At 36.0% G+C, this 24,508-nt stretch overlaps 1 protein-coding gene across 1 annotated transcript in view; it reads right to left on the minus strand.

The window, feature by feature from the left end:
* TMEM26 (transmembrane protein 26) overlaps positions 1-24,508 on the minus strand; it is a 44,528-nt gene that overhangs the window by 18,920 nt on the left and 1,100 nt on the right. The window contains exons 2-4 of the mRNA XM_040976041.1: positions 9,722-9,800; positions 4,034-4,147; positions 605-825 (exon numbers count right to left, since the gene is read on the minus strand). Of these exons, the coding sequence (XP_040831975.1) occupies positions 605-825; positions 4,034-4,147; positions 9,722-9,800 (414 nt within the window). The remainder of the gene's footprint in view (positions 1-604; positions 826-4,033; positions 4,148-9,721; positions 9,801-24,508) is intronic.

Consider the following 24,508-nt stretch of genomic DNA (forward strand, 5'->3'; position numbering starts at 1 on the left):
ATTTGCTTGTGGCAAAAATAAAAGTACCAACTCAATAAGTTTTAATTTATAGGTATCTACACCAGAAAGCCTTTGGGCACTTGGAACAAAACTGGCTGAAAATGAAATTTAGCAAAATAAAACGTTATCTACCATTCCCACCAGGGAGTGTACATTTCCCAACTGGCAAGGGGAGAGATTTCTCCACATCTCTTCTAATCCCTGTCTTGGAATTCTGCCCATATAATGGTCGAGAAGATAACAACCAACTGATTGGTTGTGCTTCTGACATTTTGGATTGTGAAAGAAAATCTGGGGATGACCATTCTACCCCAGGAAGTTTTCAGATTATATCATTGCCACCAGATCTGTGGTCCTGCACATGAGCAGAAATTTTTCTCTCATTTCTCACTCAAATATCATGTGTCTCTAACAGAAACCGCCTTCCTGTATGAGTTCAAATATGAAGATGGTGCTGGTTTCTACGACACATAATAATGAAGTCTATGACTCTTTAACAATAGAATATCTGTCATATATTAATAATTCCATTCATTTAGAATGTAAATAACAGAACCAGGAGACAAATGCAAGGTCCTGTCTTACAAGTGAATAGTCAACTTACCTCACACTTTCTATGTCCAGAGTCTCACTTGTGAATTCCAGGATGTCAGCAGCCGTCCCCACAAACATAAGCAGAAGTTCTGAGAGTTGGTCTCGAGTGATCTCTCCTCCAATGGGGAGGAGCCATCTTCCAATAATTAGCAGTAGTAGGAATGTCTGATGGAGTCCCAAAGTCCAAGCCTTCTCACATACTGCAGATAAGTTAGTTACAAAAACTCTGGCCTGTTAAACAGAAATGTCACACAGACACAAAGATTATGAGCTACCACCTTGGAGAGAAATATCTACTTTACCATGGCTCATTTACTGAAGAAAGAAAGTCACAGCCCTTTCAGCAACATCAAAAACAAAAGTCTAATATGATTCATTAGATGGAGCTGTCTTATAACTAACATGTGGTTTAAATCTTACACTTGCTAATAAGATTTTACAATAGTTGAAGAGTATTTCTCATGTTGTGTACTGTAATAGTATAGCAAAATCTTATAAATTTCATACTGAAATCACAAAAGATTATATTATATATCATATATTTTAAATCTGAATTTGCACATTTGAGAATGGTTTTGTAATAGCACAGAGCTTCCTTTTTGATCATTATTGCCTTTGAAATCTATTGTAGCCAACCAATAGATACACATTGGGTTTTTTTTCTTTCTTAATTTTTATTTTTCATAATATAGTTCCTTAGGTTTAGGGATTTTCCCTCCAACCCACCTCTGCCCACACACATACACAGCTTTCCCTTATATTGTAACAATAGTGTAGTCCTTCCACAACAGTCACAAGTCAATGATCCTCTTATTTAAGTGTAGATACACATAGTTAAGGGATAACAATGTGTATCCCTTACATAAGCGTAAAGAAAGAGAATCACTGTGTGGTTAGTTTTACTCTGATACTTAACATATCCTGATATTATTCAATATTCTTTCAACCAGAAAGTAAATTTTGATCTACCTATATTGAGGAACTTTGACAAAAATTTATATCCCATTCATGGCTGGATGACATCTTTTGCTCAGTTATTTTCTGAATAAATTCAAAAGTAATATCGATGCTATAGAGGTTTCCTAAAGACTGTCATAACTTAACTCTCACATGGATAAAATATTGATTTCAATTCACTTATAAAAGTTATTTAACTCTTTGAAAACTATACCTAGTTATTACTTGACAGTATTAAATGTACAAAAGAAAAAATCAGAAGTAGATGCTAACATCATTGTAACTGTATGAAGATAATATTTAATTTGCATCAAATCTCTTTATTTCTTCCATAAAACAATGAACAAATCATGTAGAATTCATCCAGGAATTACATTGGTAGAGGAACTATTAAGGATATTAACAGGATAAAATAATAATATTTAGTTGTCAGATAAAAAATAGAGAAGGGAGGCTCTAAGAAATTTTCCCAGAGTAATATAGTTAAGTTTTCTTTGTAGCTTGAATTATATATATGTGCAGGCTTTTTAAAAAGATTTATTTATTCTTATTTGAAAGGCGAAGTTACAGAGAGAGGAGAGGTCACTGAGTCGCTCCCCAGTAGGCCACAATGGCAGGATGTAGGCCAGTCCAAAGGAGCCAGAAGCTTTCTCTAGTTCTCTCATGTGGGTGCTGTGTCAGGAGCATTAGCAGGGAGCTGAATTGGAAGTTGAGCAGCCTGGACTTGAATTGTTTCCATATGGGATCTAGGCTCGACAGGTAGATGCGTAGCCTGCCATGCTATGGTGCTGGCGTGAGTCAATTGTAGTAAACCTCACAGAATCAATGGGATCTCTTACTGTGAAAAGTATTTTGTGAAATGGCAATACAATTGGGAAAAGATAGTGTCCAGAAATAACGTTGGAATATCCACGTACAAAAACATGAACCTATTAGCCTTCACAAAAGTTAAGTATAGAAGTCTTAAACAGAGAGAAAAGAAATCCCAGAACCTTTATGTATCATAAAATGAAGGAAAAAAAAAACAAGTGCTAAACAATAACCTTGGAGAAAATCTGCATGACCTCATTTGATGACATTTTAGATGCAACACCAAAGGCACATTTCATGAAAGAAAGAATTATTGGCTGGGATTCATTAAGATTAAAAATAGAACTTTCTGTTTATAAAATATGACATTAAAAAAGCACAGCACAAGCACAGACTGTAAGAAAATAGATGTGAAAGACATACATCTCATAACTGATCCCAAGTACACGAAGAACCCTTATAATCTGATAAGTAAACAACTTGATTTGAAAAATAGCTGGATCAAAGACCTTAACAGGTATCTTACTAAAGAAGATGATAAATAAATGTATAAGGAGACGTAATATTCTTATCATATGTCATCAGAGAAATGCAAATTAAAGCAACAAAGATATATCATTACTTATTGGATGTCCAAAATCCTGAACACTGACAATACTGTATACTGGGAGAATGCGGAACAGGAGCGCATTCATTGCTGGTAAAACAGCAGAAAGTACAACCACTCTGCAAGACAGTTTGCCCATTGCTTACAAGATTATTATGCTGTTGTCCTATGATCCAGCAACTGTGCCCTCCTTGGTTTTTACTCAAAGGAGAAAACTTATGTCCACACAAAACTTGCCTTAGAATGTTATAGGTAATTTATTCATATTTTCCAAAACTTAAAAACAACCAAGATGCTTTCAGAAATTGCATGGATAATAAAACAGGCAATGGAATGTTGTTTATCATTAAAAAGAACCGTCCAGCCATGAAAATATACATGGGAACATATTACCAAGGGAAAGAAGATAATGATAGGACATTCTGGAAAAGGCCAAACCATGTGGACAAAAACAACACTGACTACCCAAGAGTGCATGTTTGTGACAGTAGAAATACTCCATATGGCGCTATAATGATAGATACACAACCCAGGAATGAACACTAATGTTAGCCATGTTCTTTGCGTGTTGATGTGTTTATATAGTTTCATTAATCAACACAGACATAGCACTCTAATGCAGGGTACTGTTGAAAGAGGCTGCATTTCTGTGGAGGCAGGAGAATAAAGGATATCTCTGTATCTTTGTCTCAATTTTGTTGTGAACCAAAATTTGTCTAAAACTGACATGCTACAATTTTATACATATATGATATGATATATACATGTCAGATTCCAATTCTTTCATTACAGCATTCTTTTATGTGTCTGTCTTTGTTTTCATATTGTCAGATCTAAATGTTTCTAATTCTAATACTGCCAGTAAAATACATTTATGTACTTGTAATTATTATACATTTGTAAATGTTCAGTAATGCATAAAAATGTTATTTTGTGAATTTCTAAGGCAAACAATTAAGCAATCAACCAGTTTCTTAGAAGGACTGAGTTGGAGATATGTGTTGTGTTCCCCTCACCAAGTCCCCCATTTGTGTGTCTTCTAATGCTTGTGGGAGAAGCTCTCACCGATTCAATGAGATCTTCAGCTCCGTGGATTTGCTTCCTGGAGATCAATGTTTGATTGTAGACTTCTTTGCTGCTGCTATTCTGTGACATTTCTCCAGACTGAACAGGGCAATGCTAAGATTCGGAAAAACAAAGTAAACCCAAGACGACTGTAATACAGGTTTAAAACAGCTTCAGTCTATCCAACTGATCATGAGCAGATATGTAGTTCATACAATATGCATAAATATTTGAAAATTTAAATATGATAGCTTTGAAACACCTTTAAATTAATATGAGAAGAGTGTCAACTGTAAATGTCTTATGGTTACAAAGACATCTATTAGATACATGAGGATAAGGGTTTATTGTAGAGGGCAATAGAACTTAAGAATGAATAACTATTTTTCTCTCAAACCTTGGAACAGCCATAACAAACCAACAACCAGTAACAACAATAAACACGTAGTGCCCTTGTCAAAACACTTATTTAATACATTTCTTTCTTATCCAGAAGCCTCTTACCTAAATTACCACTTTTCTATAATTCAGTTACTTTCAGTCTTGCCTGTCAAGGACCAAAGGAAACAGAAAAATTAACATATTGAATGCTATATATGTGTGTTTGTGTATGTATATGTGTATATTATGATGTCACTTCAGAAGTCAATTTAAATTTGTGTAAAATTTGACAGTTGATCTAAAAGAAATGCCTTTTGCCCCCTGCCTATTTCTTGGTTGTATATATGTTCATGCAAGTTAACAGTACATTTTTATCCAACCAGCTGCTGATAATTTGAGGTAGAAAAAGACAAGGACTAGAACATTAGAGAGAAAAAGTGTGGCTCTTAAAATGTCAGTGTAGACAATGCTATTTTACAAATGGTGTTTCAAAAAAGGTTGAAGCAGTTTTTAAAAACATGCGTAGTACTAACGTATATTAAACACAAATACACAGAAATACAAAGCCAGTACTATCATTATCAAACATTCACAATCACGCTTTTGTTTTATGCAGAAACAATTTTTTAAAAAAGCTAAAGCTGTAAGAAATTTTTTTCCTTATTTTGCAATTTTATCAATCATTTTGTGAGCTACTTGAAAACTCATAAAAGATAGTCTGCCAAGAAACTATTTGTATCCATCCAAATAACTAGTATTATGAGTAAAATGACAAGAATAATGAATAAAAGTGGCTAATGCCCTATCTGTAGGGGCAAATTACAGCTGTTGGCACACATTGTGTGAGTGTGTGTATGTATGTGTGCATACTCAGCTAAGGCCCAGGAAAATTAGAATTAAAATAAAACATTAAAACTTCGTACAAAGCACAGATCCTCATTATGGGGTGGTTTTATCACTCCTTTCTTAGTACGAGATAATGAATAGGGCACCCCTGACCATTTTGTCTGCAACCAAAAGACAATGTGGTAAAAAGGGTGGGCACTGGGTGAGCTGTAATGCAGCAAAGAGGCTGCTGGGACATGTGTAACCCATATCAGAGAGCCTGGGTTTAGGTCCCAGCGCTGCTTCCGGTTTCAGCTTCCTGCCAAGGCACACACTGGGTGCTAGCAGAGGAGAGCTCGAGTTGTTGGATTCTTACCACATCCGTGAAAGTTCCTGGCTCCTGGCTACGGTGTGGTTCAGCTCTGGAGAGTGTGAGGACCTAGTGGTTGCAGGCATTGGGAGAATGAAGACCGTACTCTGTCTCACTTTGTTTCTATGTGTCTCTGCCTTTCAAAAAGAAATGGTGACTTGAATGTGTTTCGCACATCATTCTCTCTAAATATTCTATAAACACCTTGCCTTTTTTTTTTATCATTGCTTGTAGTGTATGATAACTTGCAGGCAAACATCCTATTAGTGTGATAAAGACTTATGTAAATTCCTCTCCAAGTTTGTTATTCTGTTTGTTATGATGGATGTGACTTTCTCTTAAGCGTCAACTACATTAGGACTACAATGAAGAAGTGATTTGACTCCTAAAACCTAGCCTGACTTGCACTGTTTCTTCAGTAATACTGTTGCCATTCAGCATTGTACAGGTGATTCCATGTCCTTGGTCTGGATCCTAGCATGCTATTTTTTCATGAGCTAGGTTGTTAAAACTCATATTAGCATGAAAAATATTCCTTTGAATCCAACCTGGCTGCGATGTCATGAAGTCTAAGACATTGTTGTTACTTTAATTGTGCCACTTTATCAAGAGATGTGACAAGGGGGCTAATGTCACAATTGTTGTTGTTATAAACATTTTTTAAAGCAAGTAGATATTGCCAGATTCAAGAATGCAGGTACCAAACTGGTCACACAGGGAGATGCCTTCATGAAATAGGCCATGGCATTTTCCTTTTACAAGTCATATGCGAGACCTTTAGGATGTAAACCGAAAATGGAAAAAGAAAATTAAATTACTTTTTTTTTTCAGTGTAACTTCCAAAGTCTCTAAAACGTATTATTGGGAAAGGCGATATGGCTTCGTGAAATAGGCATTTCATTACATTGTGAGTGCCAGCACTGTTATTGATTAGCTATGTGGCCTTAGGAAAATTACTTAACCTTTCTGAGCCACAGGGTCCTTTTTTATAAAATAGAAATGTATGCACTGTGCCTAACTCATGGAGTTGCTGTGAGAAATGTAACAGAAAACTCTGAAAAGAATGAGAGATGAAAGTGACTGCTATCACAACCAAACTTTGCTAAGTGAGCTATTTGTTGTCTCTCCGTCTCCATTCTAGCTGTCTTATTTATCTGAATGCAATTCACATACTTTGTTTGTCTCTCTTACATTTTCTTCTGTCCCTGTTCACTCTGACCAATTCAATCTCTGGGCACTCATTTTAATTCTCAGTGTCAAATCCATTACTACTAAAGGTTCAATTTCCTTTGTAGTATGAAAATTAAAGAGGTACTGCCTTTGGCTCAAAAATCTTTTTTTTTTTTTTATTAAAAAAGAGCTTTTGGTTGCATGCTATTTGTTGTAATGGGATTTGACCTGTGTATCAATTAACTGTGCAATGCATTTATACTAAAAAAAGCATTTGGGGAAATGAATTGCTATTGTGGATGATAGCTGTGTCATAGAATTGGAGGTGAAGGAAAAAATTGATTCAAACCATAAGAGCTTATTTCCATATCCCTGAAAGTAGTAGGTAGTAAAGAGATTGAAGTAGTTTTTTTAACTCATTATGGTGCTCTTGGAAAAAAAGAAACTGTGATAACTCAAATCAACCAATCTATAGATAGAAAACAATTTTTGCTTCAGACATAGTCAATCACTTTAATGTTTTTAACAGGAGATCTAAGGAAGAAAAATGCTGTGTTTGTGCTTATGCTAGTGGGCTTTTCTTGTGAATTTCTTTAAAGACTACAAAGCTAAATTCCCCTTTTTGTGTTTAAAATTTGGAGCAAGCATTTTTCAGATAAGGTTATATAGTGGAGATTTAAGTCTGTTGTAACATTACTGACTATAGCAAAGAGATTTCTATATAGCTATGCTATATTGACTAAGATCTTGCTTAAAGCATTTTATTAGTTTAGGTGTCAAAATATATCCTACCAGGCCCTGCGTGTTAGCCTAGTGGCTAAAGTCCTTGCGTTGCACACACTGGAAACCCATATTGGCAGCAGTTCTGCTGGCAGCCCTGCTTCCCATCCAGCTCCCTGCTTGTGCCCTGGGAAAGCAGTCTAGGATGGCCCAAAGCCTTGTGACCCTGCACCTGTGTAGGAGACCTGGAAGAGGCTCCTGGCTCCTGGCTTTTGATCAGCTCAGCTCTGGCTATTGTGGCTGCTTGGGGAGTGAATCAATAGATGAAAGATCTTTCTCTGTCTTTCCTCCTCTCTGTTTATCTGATTTTCTAATAAAAATAAAATAAATCTAAAATATCTATAAAATATAAAATATATAATGTGTAATATGTAATAAATATATGTGTAATAAATCATACATACATATATATATATCCTACCTAACTACAGTTTATCTGTATTAGAATCATATAACCTGAACCTTGATGTCCACACTGGAGTCTGGGAACTTCACTCACGGGCCTTTTCAGAGTGGTAGAGAACATTAATAACAGGTTGATGGAATCCACATTAGAACCTGTTAGCTAGAGCTGTGCCCATAGCATGTGGTTCAGTTAAATTTCTTTAGGGCAAGCAGATGGTCTACTGTTTAAGATGCCACCTAAGAAATTCCCTTCAGAGTATCTGGGTATCATATGCAACTCTTGCTCTAAACTCCAACTTCCTGCTGATTCAGGCTCTAGGGGACAGCCATAATGACTCAAGAAATTTGTTCTCTGCTACCTGTGTAGGAGACTTGGATTGAGTTCCTGACTCCTAGCTTGGACCCAAACTGGTTCTTGCCATGACAGACATCTGAGGCATGAAATACTTAGAATGGAAACTCTCTTAATCTCTTTGTCCATCTGTCCCTCTGCCTATCAATTTTGTTAAAATTAAAGATTATTTGAAGGTATAATGTCTGAGAGAGAGAGAGACAGAGATCCTTCTGCTGCTTCACTTCTGCAAAGTCAGTATATGGCTGGGTCCCAATCAAGCTGAAACCAGGAGTCAGGAGCATCATCCTTGTCTCCAACTTGGATAACAAGGACACCTGAGCCATCACCTACTGCCTCCCAAGTGCGTTAGAAGGAACCTGAATCGGTGGTAAAGAACAGGATAGTGGGAACTCATATATGGATATAAACACACAGAGTAAGTGGCTTAACTCCCTGTGCCACGTGCCAGCTTCTAAATGGATTTCTTTAATTTTAAAAACAAATCTGTATTTTAAAAATAGGAGATCTTACTAGAAATGAGTGCTTGACTTATAGAACAGTGTGGTCCAATCCATACAAGCCTGCCCTTTCCAATGATGGATCCCATGGTCCTCTTCTTTACCTTTACGGCTCTGGAATAAGCATTCCTATTTCATTGGGAAGCTCTTGAAACATCCCAAGGTGAATCTCCTATAGTCTGCAAAAGTGTGTTTTAGGTAAGACTATTTTAAATAGTCCCTACAGTTTCAATTCTTTCTACATGTTGGAGTACAGATCAGGGTTTGGTTTTGGCTTTAGTTTTGTAATTCTGAAAAATGTTATCCCCAGGAAGGCAGATTATTAAGACCTGCTTACTCTTACCACAAAATACAAGCGCATTGAAGCCACAGGAGCTAAAACCAAACACTCACATCTCCATTGAGCATGAAGTGGCCAAGGGAGGGAGCGATATGAATAAGATCTGTATTACAGGGGTTGGCATTGTGACACGAGGGGTTAAGCTGATGCTTTCAATGCCAGCATACCATACCAGAGCATTGAGTCACGAGTCCAGGATAGAGTTCCTGGCTCGTGGTTTTGGCATGGCCCAGCACTGGCTATTTAGGTAGTGAGCAAATGGATTGAAAATCTGTGTGTGTGTCTTTCTCTCTTTCTCAATTCTCCTATTCTTGATATCTTCACTTTAAATAATTAAATAAATCTTTTAAACACGTATGTAATGAAAAATATTAATTAATATATAATCTTAATCATTAAGTACATGCAATATTCTTATTGATAGATTCACTTTGTCTTAATGATGGTTTCGTATTTGATGCTTAATAACTCCATTAAGAAGCACATTATTGAAACAAATCAGATCGTTCTGCAAAAGTAGTTTATTGCTGAATGTTCCCATTTCCCACTTCTTAAAATGAAGTACCTGAGTTCCATGATGCACTTCAAGAAGCCACAATGATGGAACAATGCTAATCAAATATAAAAATATGGTTGGAGAAAACCTGTGAAAGAGGAGGAAAAAGATAGTTCAGTTTTAATAATAACATTTTTAAGCAAAGGAAACAGTTGTAAATACTCTGACCACATTGAGTAGACTCTTTTTAGATTTAAATGTTTATTTCAATAAGGAAAAAGCAGTATTCTATTTCTGCCATATGGATTATAGAAAAACAAAGTAACTGTAAAAGGCTTTAGCAGCTGTCATTCTCGCTGAATTTCTAATCCAATTAATAGATGTTAATTTTAATATGCTTTAATGGTATACTGCCAATTAGTTCCAACCACAACACTGGATGTTTGTGTTTTATATGACTTTTAAAAAATGCACAAATACAGTAATAGTAAATCTCGTTGGAATTTTTTTTTCAACATCGCAGTTTTACAAATATTGGCTACATGTTTTAACATTATCCTGCAATTTTGAGAGCAATAATAACATCCTTCTAGAACGCAAGAATGAAGAATGACAGCTCTCTATTCGTTTTATGCAGGTTTGCTAAACGTGTGAAACAAAAATACAAACGATAGCTTCAAGGTCTGACACTTTTCAAAAACCTTCTTGTATTCATTGTTTTCCAACTCAGAATTCAGGAGAAAATTGAAAGTGTGGGATTTGTAGGCAGAGTCATGAGGGTTCAAATGTCAGTTCTGCCGCTGACCTCTTAGTTTGCCATTGGGATGATCACTGGTCAGTCATTTCAGATTGCCATACGAAATATTACAGATTTTGTGGCTTCCACCATTGAAAATTATTTTCTCATAATTCCGGTGAGGAGGAGGGCAGATATAGTGCCTGTGTGGTTGGGCTCTGGAGAAGGCCTCTTCCTGGCTGGCTGACAGTGCCTTCTCCTCATGTCCTCATGCAGACTCTCCTTGGTGGATTGCAGAGAGACTTCTGTTCCTCAAAAGCCCAGCGATGGTATTGCACGAGGACTAAATATAATCTGAATTACCAAATAATTCCAAATCTTGCACATTTGGGGTTAAAACTTATTAACAATAATAGGCAGTAGATGATGGTTCAAGTGGTTAGGCCCCTGCCACCTATACGGCAGAATGAATCCTGCACTCACTGAAGAAGTGAATCAAGCAGTTAGAAGAGTTTATCCCTCTCAATTCCTTTCAAGTAGAATAAATAGAATAGCAGATAAACATTTTATTATACATTTGTGACAATTTAAAATGACCTTGGAAATGTACATTTTGATTGCTTCATAACCAGAATGCTTTGAAATAAGATACCATGCAAACCATATTATTATAATATAGGGAACAAAAGTCAACAAACATAATGACAAGTAAAAATTAAGAATGCAGTCTAAACCTTTCATTAATTTATTCTTTTTTAAATTCTGTGGAGAGGAAAGGAGAAAAGATAACGAAATAGAGGTCTTTAAAATAAATTTTTAATATAGATACTCTCCCACAGTTGATACTCTGCAGAAACCAAATCGAAAACAAAAGGTTATAGGTCATGATATTACCAAAATCTGACTTTCAAGATGACTGGGCTATGGAGAAACACCAGAAAACTCAGTTTTGCATGCTCCTGAATAAGAAAGAAAATTAACTGTTTGACCTTATGTATCAAAGGAAAGACCAAGAGAGATTGTTTCCTATTTGAAAGTAAGATGGAAGTGAATTCTAGTCTGAGAAACCATTGGGATATTTACATTTTTGTTTGTACACATAAGATGTTATCTGGAATTCAATTTTATTGACTACTTCAGAATTAGATTTGAAATTAATTCTCAATTAGTTGTTATTTAAGAATAATAATCCAGGGAAACCAAGACTGAATGAATATATATTTTCACTCTTGGAAGAGATTAAGCATAAAATGAACAATACTCTCCACATCTGGTATAATTGGAAAAATATTAACCCACTTCATTGTACAGAAGTACTTCAGAGTGTCTGTGGAAAATGGCTCTAAAAGATAAATCTTTGGCACAAAATATTTTGAAATCCATGCATTTTTTTCTTAATGTCCATTTTGCATGAACTTTTTGAAGTATTTTCTCTAATTAGGAAACTGATTATGTAAAAAACGGTGAAACTTTAAGAATCAAAATTTTCTGTGTTGTATAACAGAAAACATAAACTTCATTATCTGATACTCCATTGTATCATACTGAGCAACTCAGCATTCCAACCTGGTATGATTTTAAAAACAAAATGTTTAAGTAATGTTCTCTTAACTTTAATCTGCCTTCTTGAGACTCATTTGATAAAAGGAGAAAAAGAGGTAGAAGATTAAATTATATTGTGGGCCCAAGAAGAATTTCTCTATCTATCCACCTATCTATCTATCTATCTATATATCTATCTATCTATCTATCTATCTATCTATCTATCTATCTATCCACTTATCTATCCATTTATCTTCCTAGATAAACAGGAACACACACACACAGATGTATAAGGTCATAGCCTTGTTTAACTAGGAGCCTGTGTTGAGAACAACATGCCTTGACATGCATTTAGCCTATAGGGTAAGATGTCAGCTGGCATGCAGAGTACCTGCCTTCCATCCCCGGTTCTAATTCCTGATTCTGGGTTTCTAAAGATGGAAAGTCTGAGAAGTAATGGTATGGCTCAAATTCTTGGGTTCCTTGACTGCACTGAAGTCCCTAGTTTTAGCTTCAGCTGGGCCAGTATGACGTTGTTTGGATATTTAATGAGTGAATCAGTTAATTAATCAGCTCTCCTTTTCTTTCCCAATAAATATTAAAAGAAGAACCTGACAGGTTCTAAAGTGGCTTTTGGGTAAATAATCTCCCCAAACTGTTAAAATACTAGTTGAAATACTGTGTTGAAATACTAGTTTCTTATATGTTGATGTGTTGATGGGCTCACACTCTTTCTGTATTTTTTTTTTCTGAGAGGCAAAAAAAAAAAAAAAATAGAGTGAACCCGCATCCACTGGCTCATCCCCATCACCCCCACATACATGCAACATTGTTCTGGGAGTAAAACTAGGATTTGGGAACTCAACCCAAGTCTTCCATGTGTTTATCAGGGACCCAGTTACTTTAATAATCACTACTACCTCCTAGAGTGTGCATTGACAGACAGCTACAGTCTTAGCAGGCATTTTGCACAATAGTTAAGCCACAGCTAAAAATACCCCCATTCCATATTGGGATGCCTGATTCTAGCCCCTGCTACTCTTCTTTTGATCTAGCTCCTTGCTAATGCACATCTTGAGAGATAATACATGATGGTAGAAATACTTGGGTCCTTGTCACCCATGTAGAAATCCCAGAGTTCTAGACTCCTAGATTCACCTGGAATAGCCACCCTGAGGCGAGACGCAGGTTCCTTAACCCAAGTCTTAACTGGTACATCACACACCTCCAATCTGCATCACAAACACCTGCAAACACCATCATCATCTGTATCTCAAGGACTCAACAGGAACAACTCATAATCCTTATTTTGATCATAAGCCAGTACATGCTACAGTTTTTAAAAGTTATATGTATATAAAATTTGAATGTCTGTTATTAATTATTTGAAGCCATATACTGGATTTCATCTCTTTCCACTCTCTCATCTCTCTCCAATGGAGTTAGGTTCTTATGAAATCTCCAGGTAAGACTTACAATGCAAACAGTTAAATGTTTGTATCTGAAATTATTAATACAGAAAGGACTAAAGAAATGGAAATGAAATGTAGACCAAGGGTATCTGCAAGAACCTTTTACTTAAGGAAATCACATAATATGCTTTCTGAGCTGTAACTTTTATAAACTTAAATGATCCAGTTGAACTCAGGCAAAGAACTGCCCATCCTGATTTGTTTGATTTGACCAGGAGCAGAGACAGAGCAGCAAATCCCAATCAGGCAGTGCAGGAACAGGGTGATTTCACAGCCCAGGCCTCCCCACCAGAGCCACATTGGGCACCATTTTATGTAGGGAGACAAAGGCTATGGTACGGGCTAGTGCATGCACTAAGCTGGGAGTGAAATCATTTCTGGCTCAGTGCATTGCACCAATGTGGGAATCTACAGGTCTCACCCAAAATACATATAGGTAGCCCCCAGACCCAACAGCCAGCATATCAACAACTCCACCAGTGTCATGTAAGGAGCTATTTTGTATAGTGTGGCAAAGACTTTGAGACTGCAGGCACAATAATGAGCTGAACATGCACTGAAATGGGAACACACTCTCTGAGATCAATGCCTTGTACTGGTCCCACAGGGAAAATAATACATACTTTGGCATCCTTTGGGTCAAAACAGATCTGAGTGGCCCAGTGACCTTATGGCAAGCAGGTTGCAGCAAGATCAGCACCACCAACAATCTATTTATTTAGGATATCTGGTGTCTATCTAACTCTGAGACCTGCTCAAATCCGAAGTGGGAGAAAGGTTGTACAGACAACAGCACAGCCATAGCACGGGGTCATAGGAGGTGGAGAGTGGTAAGCCATGAGCTGGGGCTACAGGAGACCATGGTGGAAGTGTAACACAAGAATTCAGGCCTGCAACTCACTAGAGGGTGTGACACAAGTGACTGCAAATAAAGAACCAGGTACCAGACACACTAAGTAAAATTGAGCTGTACTCCTTTGGGTGACACAACTTAGAAACCTCCCTGAAGGAGAATTTGCTAACCAGAAGTACAATGACCAAGAGCAAAAGAAGAGACAGAGGCACAATGAATATTACTGAAGACTCCCCTGCAAAGGAGCAAAACCTTTGCTAACCTCAGAGTTAACTGAGGAAGACATTGAGGAAATGGGGGATAAAGAACTTTAAAAAATGTTATAAAGATTCTTATCAACAAAGAGAAGCACATACACACAGGAAACAGAAACACTGAAACAAAATCAAGCCAAATTATTTGAAATGAAACACACAATGGGGTAAATTAATAATTCAGTCAGAAGTCTCAATGATAGAATGAATGAGGCAGAAGAAAGACTCTCATAATTGGAAAATATTGCTTGCCACAATGGTGAAGCAATCAAAAAGTTGGAAAAGGAAACTGTGTCAAACTAAGGAACATATTAAAGAATTAAGGGACACTATTAAAATGCCAAATAAAGGAATTATGGGAGTTCCAGAATGCTCAGGAAGACAAGCTGGGTTTAAAAATACATTCAATGAAATAATAAAGAATAACTTCCCTAATCTGGAGAAAACTTGGGAAACAATATCCAGGAAACAATATACAGAACTCCCAACAAGGTTGGCCAAAAGTGATCTTCAGCTCAGCACACTAATCAAGCTGTTTGGTAGAACATAAGGGAAAGATTCTTAAATGTGCACATTAAAAAAAATGATTGACATATAGAAAAATGGCAATCAGACTCACAACTGACCTCTCACAGGAAGCTCTGCAGGGCAGAAGAGAATGGAGTGACATATTCCTGATTCTAAAAGCAAAAAATTGTTGGCCTAGAATAAAGTACCCAGCAAAGCTTTCCTTTGTCTTTGAAAATGAAATAATTTTTTTTCTACAGTGAAGAAAAGTTCAAAGAATATGCCTCTTCCAGGCCTGCCCTACAAATGATACTTAAAAATGTTCCCTTGAGGAAATTCAAAAACAACAGTGAGATTCCACTTAACTCCAGTGAGAATGGCCCCCACATACAGAAAACTACCAACAACACATGCTGGCAAGGATGTGGGGAAAAAGGAATCCTACTTCGCTGCTGCTGAACTTCAGGCTGCTGAAGCGACTGTGTTAGCCGGTATGGAGAATACTCAGGCAACTGAAAATTCACCTACCGTATGACCCGGCAATCCCATTCCTAGGAATATATCCAAAGGATCTAATACATGAGAAAGCAACTTGTATCCCTGTTTTCATTGGAGCACAGTCAACAATTGTAAAAACATGGAAACAACCTAGATGCCTGTGGAAGGATTACTGGATTTACTGGGAATAAAAACAAACAAACAAACAAAAAACCTTGTGGTACATCTACTCCATGGAATACTACTCAGCTATTAAAAAGAATGAAATTTTATCATTTGCATCCAAATGAATCCACCTGGAGACCAATTTATAACATGAAGTAAGCCAATCCCAAAAGGACAGATATCCATCAAAAATACATAACCAAAAAAGGAGAACAAACACACACATAATTCCACAAATTAAGGATATAATGGAGATTAGACTAGCAGGAATCAAGGAAAATAAACAGAAGACATCTCTACTAAGAAATGATGGTAGACTCCCAATGAAACTTCTAAATATACCTAAACAGCAAAAAATTACACTCCATACTAGTGAGCATGCCAACAATGACATGACCTACGTAAAGAGCAAAATGTAGGAACTATTTCACTTTCATCTCTAATTTAAGTGATTGTTCCCTGGTGACACGCAGTGCTAATATGGCTGAGGAGTTGTTTTGCTCATCTTTTTAGGGAATAGATTTTTCTTGTTTCAACTGGCAGTTTTTAGGGGGGGTCAAATCTAATTATTTTATGTAAATTTTACCTTTTTGCACTTCCTAGTCATTTCTATCTTTTTAACTAAGTTCTTGTAATTCATTAATTGATCATTCATAAGAGACTTTTTGATTGCTTGTAAACACCTGAGATTGTTAATGTCGCTTTCAACTCAGTTTTTGCTACATCTCATAAGTAATGATGTTCTTGTTTTTATTGTTATTTCTTCAGCACTACATGGGTCATCAGTAGCATCAATTTCTACAAGAATGTTTTTGATTTTTCTTTACATCACTCTAGCAACACATTGGTATTTTTTGTGGCATGTCCTTTAACTTTATGTTGATGAAACTTTGTTGGTTTTCCCCAGTTGTGGATTGTTTACTGGCTATGTAATTAAGGAGATATAGAGTAGAAGTATAGCAGAGACTGACATGTTCAGATGTGGAGACATAGTATAGTATGTCTCTATGCATCCAAAGATGGACTCCCACTGAAACAATTGAAAATATCCTGACAGTAGGAAGCTGGACTCTCTAACATTGTCCATGCCTACAATATCTGGAAACACTGCAATAGCTGCATGATGGGCTTATGACTGTTCATGAAGGACTACCACTTGAAATACTAGTGGGGAAACCATTGGGAGGGGAGGAGACTTGGAGAAGGGGACAGGAAATCCCAAAGCCTATGGAGCTGTGTCATATAATAATAATAATAACAATAATAATAATTTGAGAAAAGTAATAGCATCCACCAAAAAGCAAATATGAACAGAAGACTAAATCAAACAATGAAAACCCATTGCTAAAATGACAGGACCACATTACCAGCTATTCATATTAATGTTAATATTAAATGTAAATGGCTTAAACTCAAAATCATAGATTAGTAGATCGGATAAAAAAATCAAAACCCACCTATGTGTTAACTATAGGAGACACATCTCACCAAAAAAAATCAGCGGAAACTATATCTTAAGGGTTTTGATGTTTTTGTTTTCATTTTCATTTCTTCAAAACAGCTTTTTTTCTCTCATATTAAATTCTTCACTGACTCATAGGTCATACAGTAGCATCATTTTCTCCAAGAAGGTTCTTGATTTTCTTTTTCATTTCTTCAGTGACACATTAGTCATTCAGTAGTATGTTGTTTAATTTCATGATGTTTTTAATTTCTTTTTTCTTCCTGTTGTTGATTTTGTTTTGTGGCTTTTCATTTAAGGGAATTATATAGTAACTGTGTATTGGAGACTACCATATTCAGATGTGAGGATACATTGCAGTATGTATCTCTACTTCCAGATGGAGTCCCAAAGAAACTGTTAAACATATCATGATAATAGAATACTGGATTTTCTGCCTTTGTGTATGCCCACAATGATGGACTTAATGACAGTTTATGAAGGACTATACTATTGTAATGATACAGGGGAAATCAATTGAGGAAGGGTAAGGGAAATCCCAGAGCCCATAGAATTTTATGATAAAATAATAGTAATAAGTGAAAAAATATTCTTCTCAGTTTTATTTTAATCCTATAGCCTTGGCTTACCTATGGAATGTCTTTAAAGTATATCAGCAATATCTCAAAGGATCAAAGGGGGTTTCTTTATGTATACACTTGTCAGGGTGGCCGAGCGGTCTAAGGCGCCAGACTCAAGCGTTCGCTTCTTTATGTATAAATTTACTAGCAGAGCCACTGATTTTCTTTATTAATCAAATGTATGTATATGTATGTATATATAGGTATAAACATATGTTTAATTATTTCCTCTGAGCTCTTAAAGAGCTATACTCATTTTAGCAGTTCATGTCATCTAAAACAATTCATTATTTTTATTCAAAGTTGTCATTTTAAAAAACTATTACATTTTTCACAAAATTATATGTCACAATATTTGGCAATTTAGCCCTAGAATGGATTTTACTTAACTCTCCTTTGCTCAAAAACATTTTTCATATTCTTCTTACAAAAAATGACAAGTGACAAGTTCTTATTGAAAAAGTAACATTTAAAAGAAATTATATAACAATATAAATGTATGTAAAAAAGAAAAAGCCACAATGTCCCTTACTACCTTATTTGATTTTTCTTTTTCTGGCTTTGATCACATGAACAAGTCTTAAACTGAGCAATATTTAATTGAATCAAAATTAACATTGAAAATTACTTCAATGTGAATCAAAAAAAATTTATATTGCATTTCTCAGTATTTTCTAACACAAAAAAAACATAGAGTGGAGTTGTGAGGACAGACAGAAGTTTCAAAATCTTGTGTTAAATTACTTTGAGTGCTTTCAATAAAGCTTTTAAACCACTTTAAACCAATGGGTTTTGCTTTCATGGAAGCCAAAGAACAGGTCAAAGCACCCTTATTGAACTCCTCAACTGTGTCTACCAACTTTCAAGAGTATTTTTCATCTGAACACCTATCTTGGCTTCCCTACATGAACCTTAGCATGCAGTTTGCATCTAAATGTCTAAGCAAGATGTTTCTGGTAGTGCACAAGAGGGACATGTTTGCCAGCAGGAGAGTCAGTATGTCATCTCCTGGCCTGTGACCTTCCAAGATGATCCCAATGCCTAGGAAGGCACTGATCACCACCACCACTTATTTGTCTTGTTATTTCCACTTCTTCCCCGAGAGTCCTTTTTCTGTGCCTGACCACTGGCAAGGGAGACCACAACTGTATTGACGAAAGTTCATGAGAATTTCCAAACATATAGGAAATTGACTGTAGAGTTTTGATATGTGCCAACATCAGAAGATAAAAAGTTTGTTTTCTTAGGGGTCTTTTAAGACATCAAACAAATGACAGGAGGGATGATGAAATGGTAAATGCATTGAGAATAACCATTACCATAGCATCGTTTTTTGTTCTTTCAAAGTTCTCCAAGAATGTTTAGATTTTGTGAAGAGAAGATACTTCTGAAGAAGAATATTACAGCTTTTAAGCCTAATTTTCACCTTATTTCCAATTGTTTCTTTTTAAATAGAGCCACACTTCCAAAGTATGATAGAAACTGAGAGAAGAAATTGTACTCTATATTCTTCACTTAATCTAAAATGCCCTAATACGCCTAAAGCAAAAACAAACATTATTACAGTGCAAGTATCTTATATTCAGACTTGGCAGAGTGCTTTATCAGGACAAATCCAGTAAGAGTATCAGAGTATGAATCAATTTTAGAATCTACATTCTTTCTTCCCTTCCTATCCTCTCCTCCTCTCTCCTCTCTTCTCCTTTCCACCCCTCCCATCCCCTCTCCTCTTTTTCTCTTTGCCACCTTTCTCCTCTTTCACCTCCTCCCCTCCTCCTACTCTACCTTCTCTGCTCCTTCAACTAAATATTTTTAAATACATTGTATGGCACCTACAATATGTGTTCAGTGCAGGCTGAATTCTCCTTGTATCAGTTACTTCGTAGAAGCTTCTAGAAAGTGAGGAACATGCATATGGGGAGAGTAAACCTCAATGTAAATATGAATTTTCCAGCTTATAAATTCAGACTGTTCAGATTTGTTCTGATGCCATATGCTTAATGTTACTGGCATGAGAAGGGAAAATGCATGAAATTTAAAGGAAAATATTTATATTGATTCATGAGAGTTGCCCACATTAATCTGTAGTTTATTTTTCTTCCAATCATATACAAGAAGTTACAAAATATCAGTAGCCTTAATGTTCAGTTCTAAAAGCCTTGGTTGACCACATTTGTGGAGAAAGCATTATCACAATTCTATGGTTCAACTTCTTGGAGATCTCATTCTAATTGCAGACATAATGATTATGTTGGTCTCAAGTCCACTGTGAAATAAGAAAATATGAGTTCTGAAAGTAAAACACAGTACTAGCTTAACCAGGCTTTCCCTTCCTAAACCATGACTTGGATTTCTGAAAAACCATCTGCTCGTAACATTTTAATGCACACATCCAAAAAGGATAGAAATTTAAGTTAGACATTGGATTGAGCTCAAGGCTTTGGAATACAAAACAGACATACTCACAAACTGACATAGAAAATATATATTATAAAACTCCAGATACTTACTGTAGGTGGGACTGATTAAATTGAATATACAATGGAAACTATTATTGTAATAACTAAAGAGGAGAGAATTCAGGAAAACTGAACAGTAAGTGTGAATAGATAAATAATCTGTCTTCTGGGAGAATTTCCAGTGTCGCACTTGGCCATATGGAAGTCATAGAATCTGCTTCCATATCCCTCCATGTCATCCTCTCTGTAGTCCAGAAAAGATTGGATTTGGGAGAAAAGAGTGTTCCTATTTCCCCATTCTTTTTCTGTTGTTTATAAAATCCTTTGTGATGGAGAGAAGTGCATGACTGTGAATATCACAAGTGGTGCCCTGCTCTGGCCTTTCTCTTCTTCCTGGGGAACTGGTTGGATGCTTGGTTTTTGTTCTTCGGGGCCTCAGCTCAGGTCTGCCTCCTCATCTGGACCTCTCTGACTACGGAACTAACCTTCTCTGCACGCTCCCGCCCGTGTGACCTGAACCACTTAGGTCTTTATAGATCACTCATTTGTTTACCTTTTATTGCCTGTTGCTTCGCATATTTTAGTTATTTGCTGACTTCCTGTGATCCCAGCTATAAAATATGAGGGCTTTTGTTTTGAATCAGTGTTTTGCTCTTTTAATTCACTTTCACATTCTCAATATGTGAACAATGCCTAATACATACCATTAAAGTCCCATACAGTGTTGAAGAAAGTAAAATGGTAAGAAATTAGTACTCTACAGAGAGATCTGCTAAAGGTTTCACATACTGCCCTGTAACACTTTCACTGCCCTCTCCAGAGGCAGATTTTCCTCATTTTTCCTGTTGTAGCTCAAATTATGAATAGTTCTCACTCTCACTCTGTAAACCACATCACCTTCTTTCTTGTCTTGGTTGTTAAAGAGGGCAGTGCAGTAAGCTAGGATCTTCACTTCTCTCTTTCCCAATTGTCCACCAGCTCCTGGATGAAATGATTTAACAGTTTTGTACCTCAAGTTCTTCCTTTAAAAAAAAAAGGAGATGAAGCATAAAATAATTTCAATAACTATTGTAAGTATTAAGTGGAATAATCAATATGGAACACTTGGAAGAGCTTGGAACGCAGTAAATGCTAAATATCCATAATTATTTCCACTGCCACAGTTTCAACATTTAGTTTATATGTTACTTTTACTTTAAAATTTCAAGTGTGTTTGTTTTCTGTTTCTTTTGCCTGGCATAGTATCATGTCTAGCACAGTACTGTGCTTGCTTATTAAGCAATTCAACAAATAGTTCTCTGATTGAACTTGATAAAACTAAAGACAAAGACAAAAAAAAAGAAGAAACAAATCAGCAAGCTATTACCTAATTCAATAAATTTATTTTTCTTAAAATTCTAATGAAGAAAGATCAGTACTTAAAATTCTGTACTTTTTCCAATCATTTCATTTAGATATTTAGTTACTCCTAGAGACTGCTCACTCTCCAGTGAAAAGGCTTCAAACTTGACACAATCTTGGTAATTTTTCTATCCCCTAAAGAATATTTTATTGGTATTGGCTAGAAAACTGTGGCAGTATTTTCTTCTATCTGACTCTTTCTAAATAGTAATTCACAGATCCACTGGAGTCTTGCCCAAAAAACAGAAAATTAAATAAAAAATGTAAGCTAGGTAATATTAATTTCCATCTTATAGAGATGTAAGTTAATATGCAGATGAAGTAAATAAAAATAGCTTTTTTTAATAAAAAAGAGGGAGTAAGATCCACTAACATGCATTTATTGACTTAAACAAGGCGTGTGCTGTTGGCTCATTCTTTGTATCCTATAGGATTCCAACAAATTAAACTGCTCCAACTGGCACGTTAGTTGTATTGATGTAATGCTGCTTGTCCCTGGACAGCTGAGATCAGCAACTCTAGTTCCATTTTTCCTTTCCAAAGGAAGCCTCAAGAAACATTCTTTGGACAAGTGTAATATGTTTGCTACATTTCAAGATATTCAGTTCATATTTTCCTCTATAGTACTGTTCATTGTTCCCATGATTTCTGCGGATTTGATTTGCTTGCTTCCAGGTGTAAACTGTAGTAAAAAGAACAGTACTCAAAGTAGTCCAGAGGAGGTTCATGGATCCTATGTTAAAGGAAAAGACATTGATTTCGCCCAACATGTATATATTTTAGTCTATCCTTCAAACAGTATTCTATTCTCTCCCTTTCTTCCTCCATCCATTTCCTCCTCCCTTCCTGCTTCCTTTATTCCATTCTTGCTTCCTTCCTATCTCCTTTCCTCCTTCATCTCCTTCCTTCTTGTATTTTCAGTATGGGGGGATAGTGACAGCAGTAACTTCTGCTTATGTTCCTTCCTTTTTTTCAACTTGTAGAACTATTAATTTCAGTTGTTCCTAAGAGCAATTCTTTTACAGGATCACTCTATATCATGGACATAATCTCCTGCTCAATGATTTAAAGTCTAACTCATTATTTTAGTACCAGAAATATATTTGCAACATAAATATACCACAGTTGTCTACTTTTCCTTTGATGCATATCCAGGCCTTTTTCAGATATTTTCCACCAACAAAATGGATGTTAAAAATTTTATTCATGTCTTTACATGTGAATACTAGGGTTACCAAATGGCAATTCCAAACCATATGACCAATGAGTTAAAGGTTTAGCTATAGATATTTATATAGAACTACATATAGATTTTAGATATTAGTATTATCCAATATAGAGGTAATACAGGTGTTACCACAATGTTTATCTCATCCCTATTTTATTCTGTCAGCTTAGATTTTCTGATTGAAAATTTTCCTTATCATTAAAAACAGTAAAATATTATGTCCTTTTATACTCTGAAAATGTGAACTTATGAAATGAATTGTGCCCTACATCAAATTCCTTTCCGTTATTCAAATGTACGTTTGAAATTACAAATGGCCAAATAACAAATGACACTCTCAAATGATCATATTTGCAAACTCAGTTGTATTTGGTAACATCAGTGGAAGCAGCATATTTCAATTTAACCTACATGTAAAGACTCTTTTTTTTCATAATTTATAATAAGCTCTCAATATTTTACCTGACTTATTTCAAGTGCTGGTCAACTTACAGAGTCAGCAACATTTTTCCTGAATTAGTACTATAATTTAAAATATAAATTATGGGTATGCTCTTTTGAAATACAGGTAAGAGGTATTTTCTCTGAGTCAGTGGCTCACGGGCTGCTCTCAAGTAAAATTGACTTGTGAGGCTAAGTGTCCAAATAACACAAGGATACTTTTTAGTAACAGGAATACCTAAGGATCTGGCAAAGTCCAGTCCTTTATATTTTGATGATCGGACATTAATACATATCCTTTCATAATTCTCCTTCACTCTAAGCATAGTTGCAGATCACAGTCTGAGGTCCAGAGACAAGCAGTATGCTCAAGGGTCCACAGCAAAGAAATAGGGAAGCACACATTTTTACCCCATAATCTGAGTTTGAGGCTCACAGCACCAGAATATTCCTAGTTCGCAATTTTACTCAACTCATTGATTGCCATCCATTTTTATAGAAACCATTTTCCTCTCCTGTTTGTAAGTTAGATTTCAGTCTGAATGGCAGTCAGTGATACAGACCTGAAGGTGACATTCTGTTGGCTACAATAAGCCTGCGCCATTGCAATGGCATTGTGATTTAATGTCATCTGTGGCTGAAGGGGGAGGACAGAGATTGCATGTCCTGCTGCACTGGCCCCTCTTCTGAGGTTGGCATTTCTTCCACAAGCTTTGACGGTTGGTGGCAGGTCAACTTTTTCAGAGCAGCTTTCAGACTTAGATTTCTCCCCCTGGTAGTGAAGATGTTTCTGCCTCCACGTATTCAGCCTACTCAACAGAACCTAAATCATTGTTCTACCACCTTTTTGTCTCTTTAACCTGAGGCTCATTTGGGAAACTAATGCATTTTCTAAATCTGTAAAAGACACACTGGCATGTATCTCAAATGGCTCATGCTTAATAAACTGTGGAAAGGAAAGAAGAGGCAGTCTAGTAGCATTTTAATTTACATAACATAAAAATAGAGTTATTCTGAAGTGATCTGAGTGCTCATAATTCTAGAAAAATTCCAACCATGGTAATTTCAAACAAAAATCACATCCTAGAGACAGCTCCACTGTAGAGGGTTTCGTTCCCCCAGAACATGGTAGAGCAACTATAATTCCATAGTCCATGTATTTCATAAATTGATTAATACTGTTTTCTCCCTTGTCATAGCATTAGCTGTTTTGAACAG

The sequence above is a fragment of the Ochotona curzoniae genome, unplaced genomic scaffold (assembly GCF_017591425.1).
Source record: "Ochotona curzoniae isolate NIBS_2020 unplaced genomic scaffold, NIBS_Ocur_1.0 contig_2692, whole genome shotgun sequence".
NCBI classification, from domain to species: Eukaryota; Metazoa; Chordata; class Mammalia; order Lagomorpha; family Ochotonidae; genus Ochotona; species Ochotona curzoniae.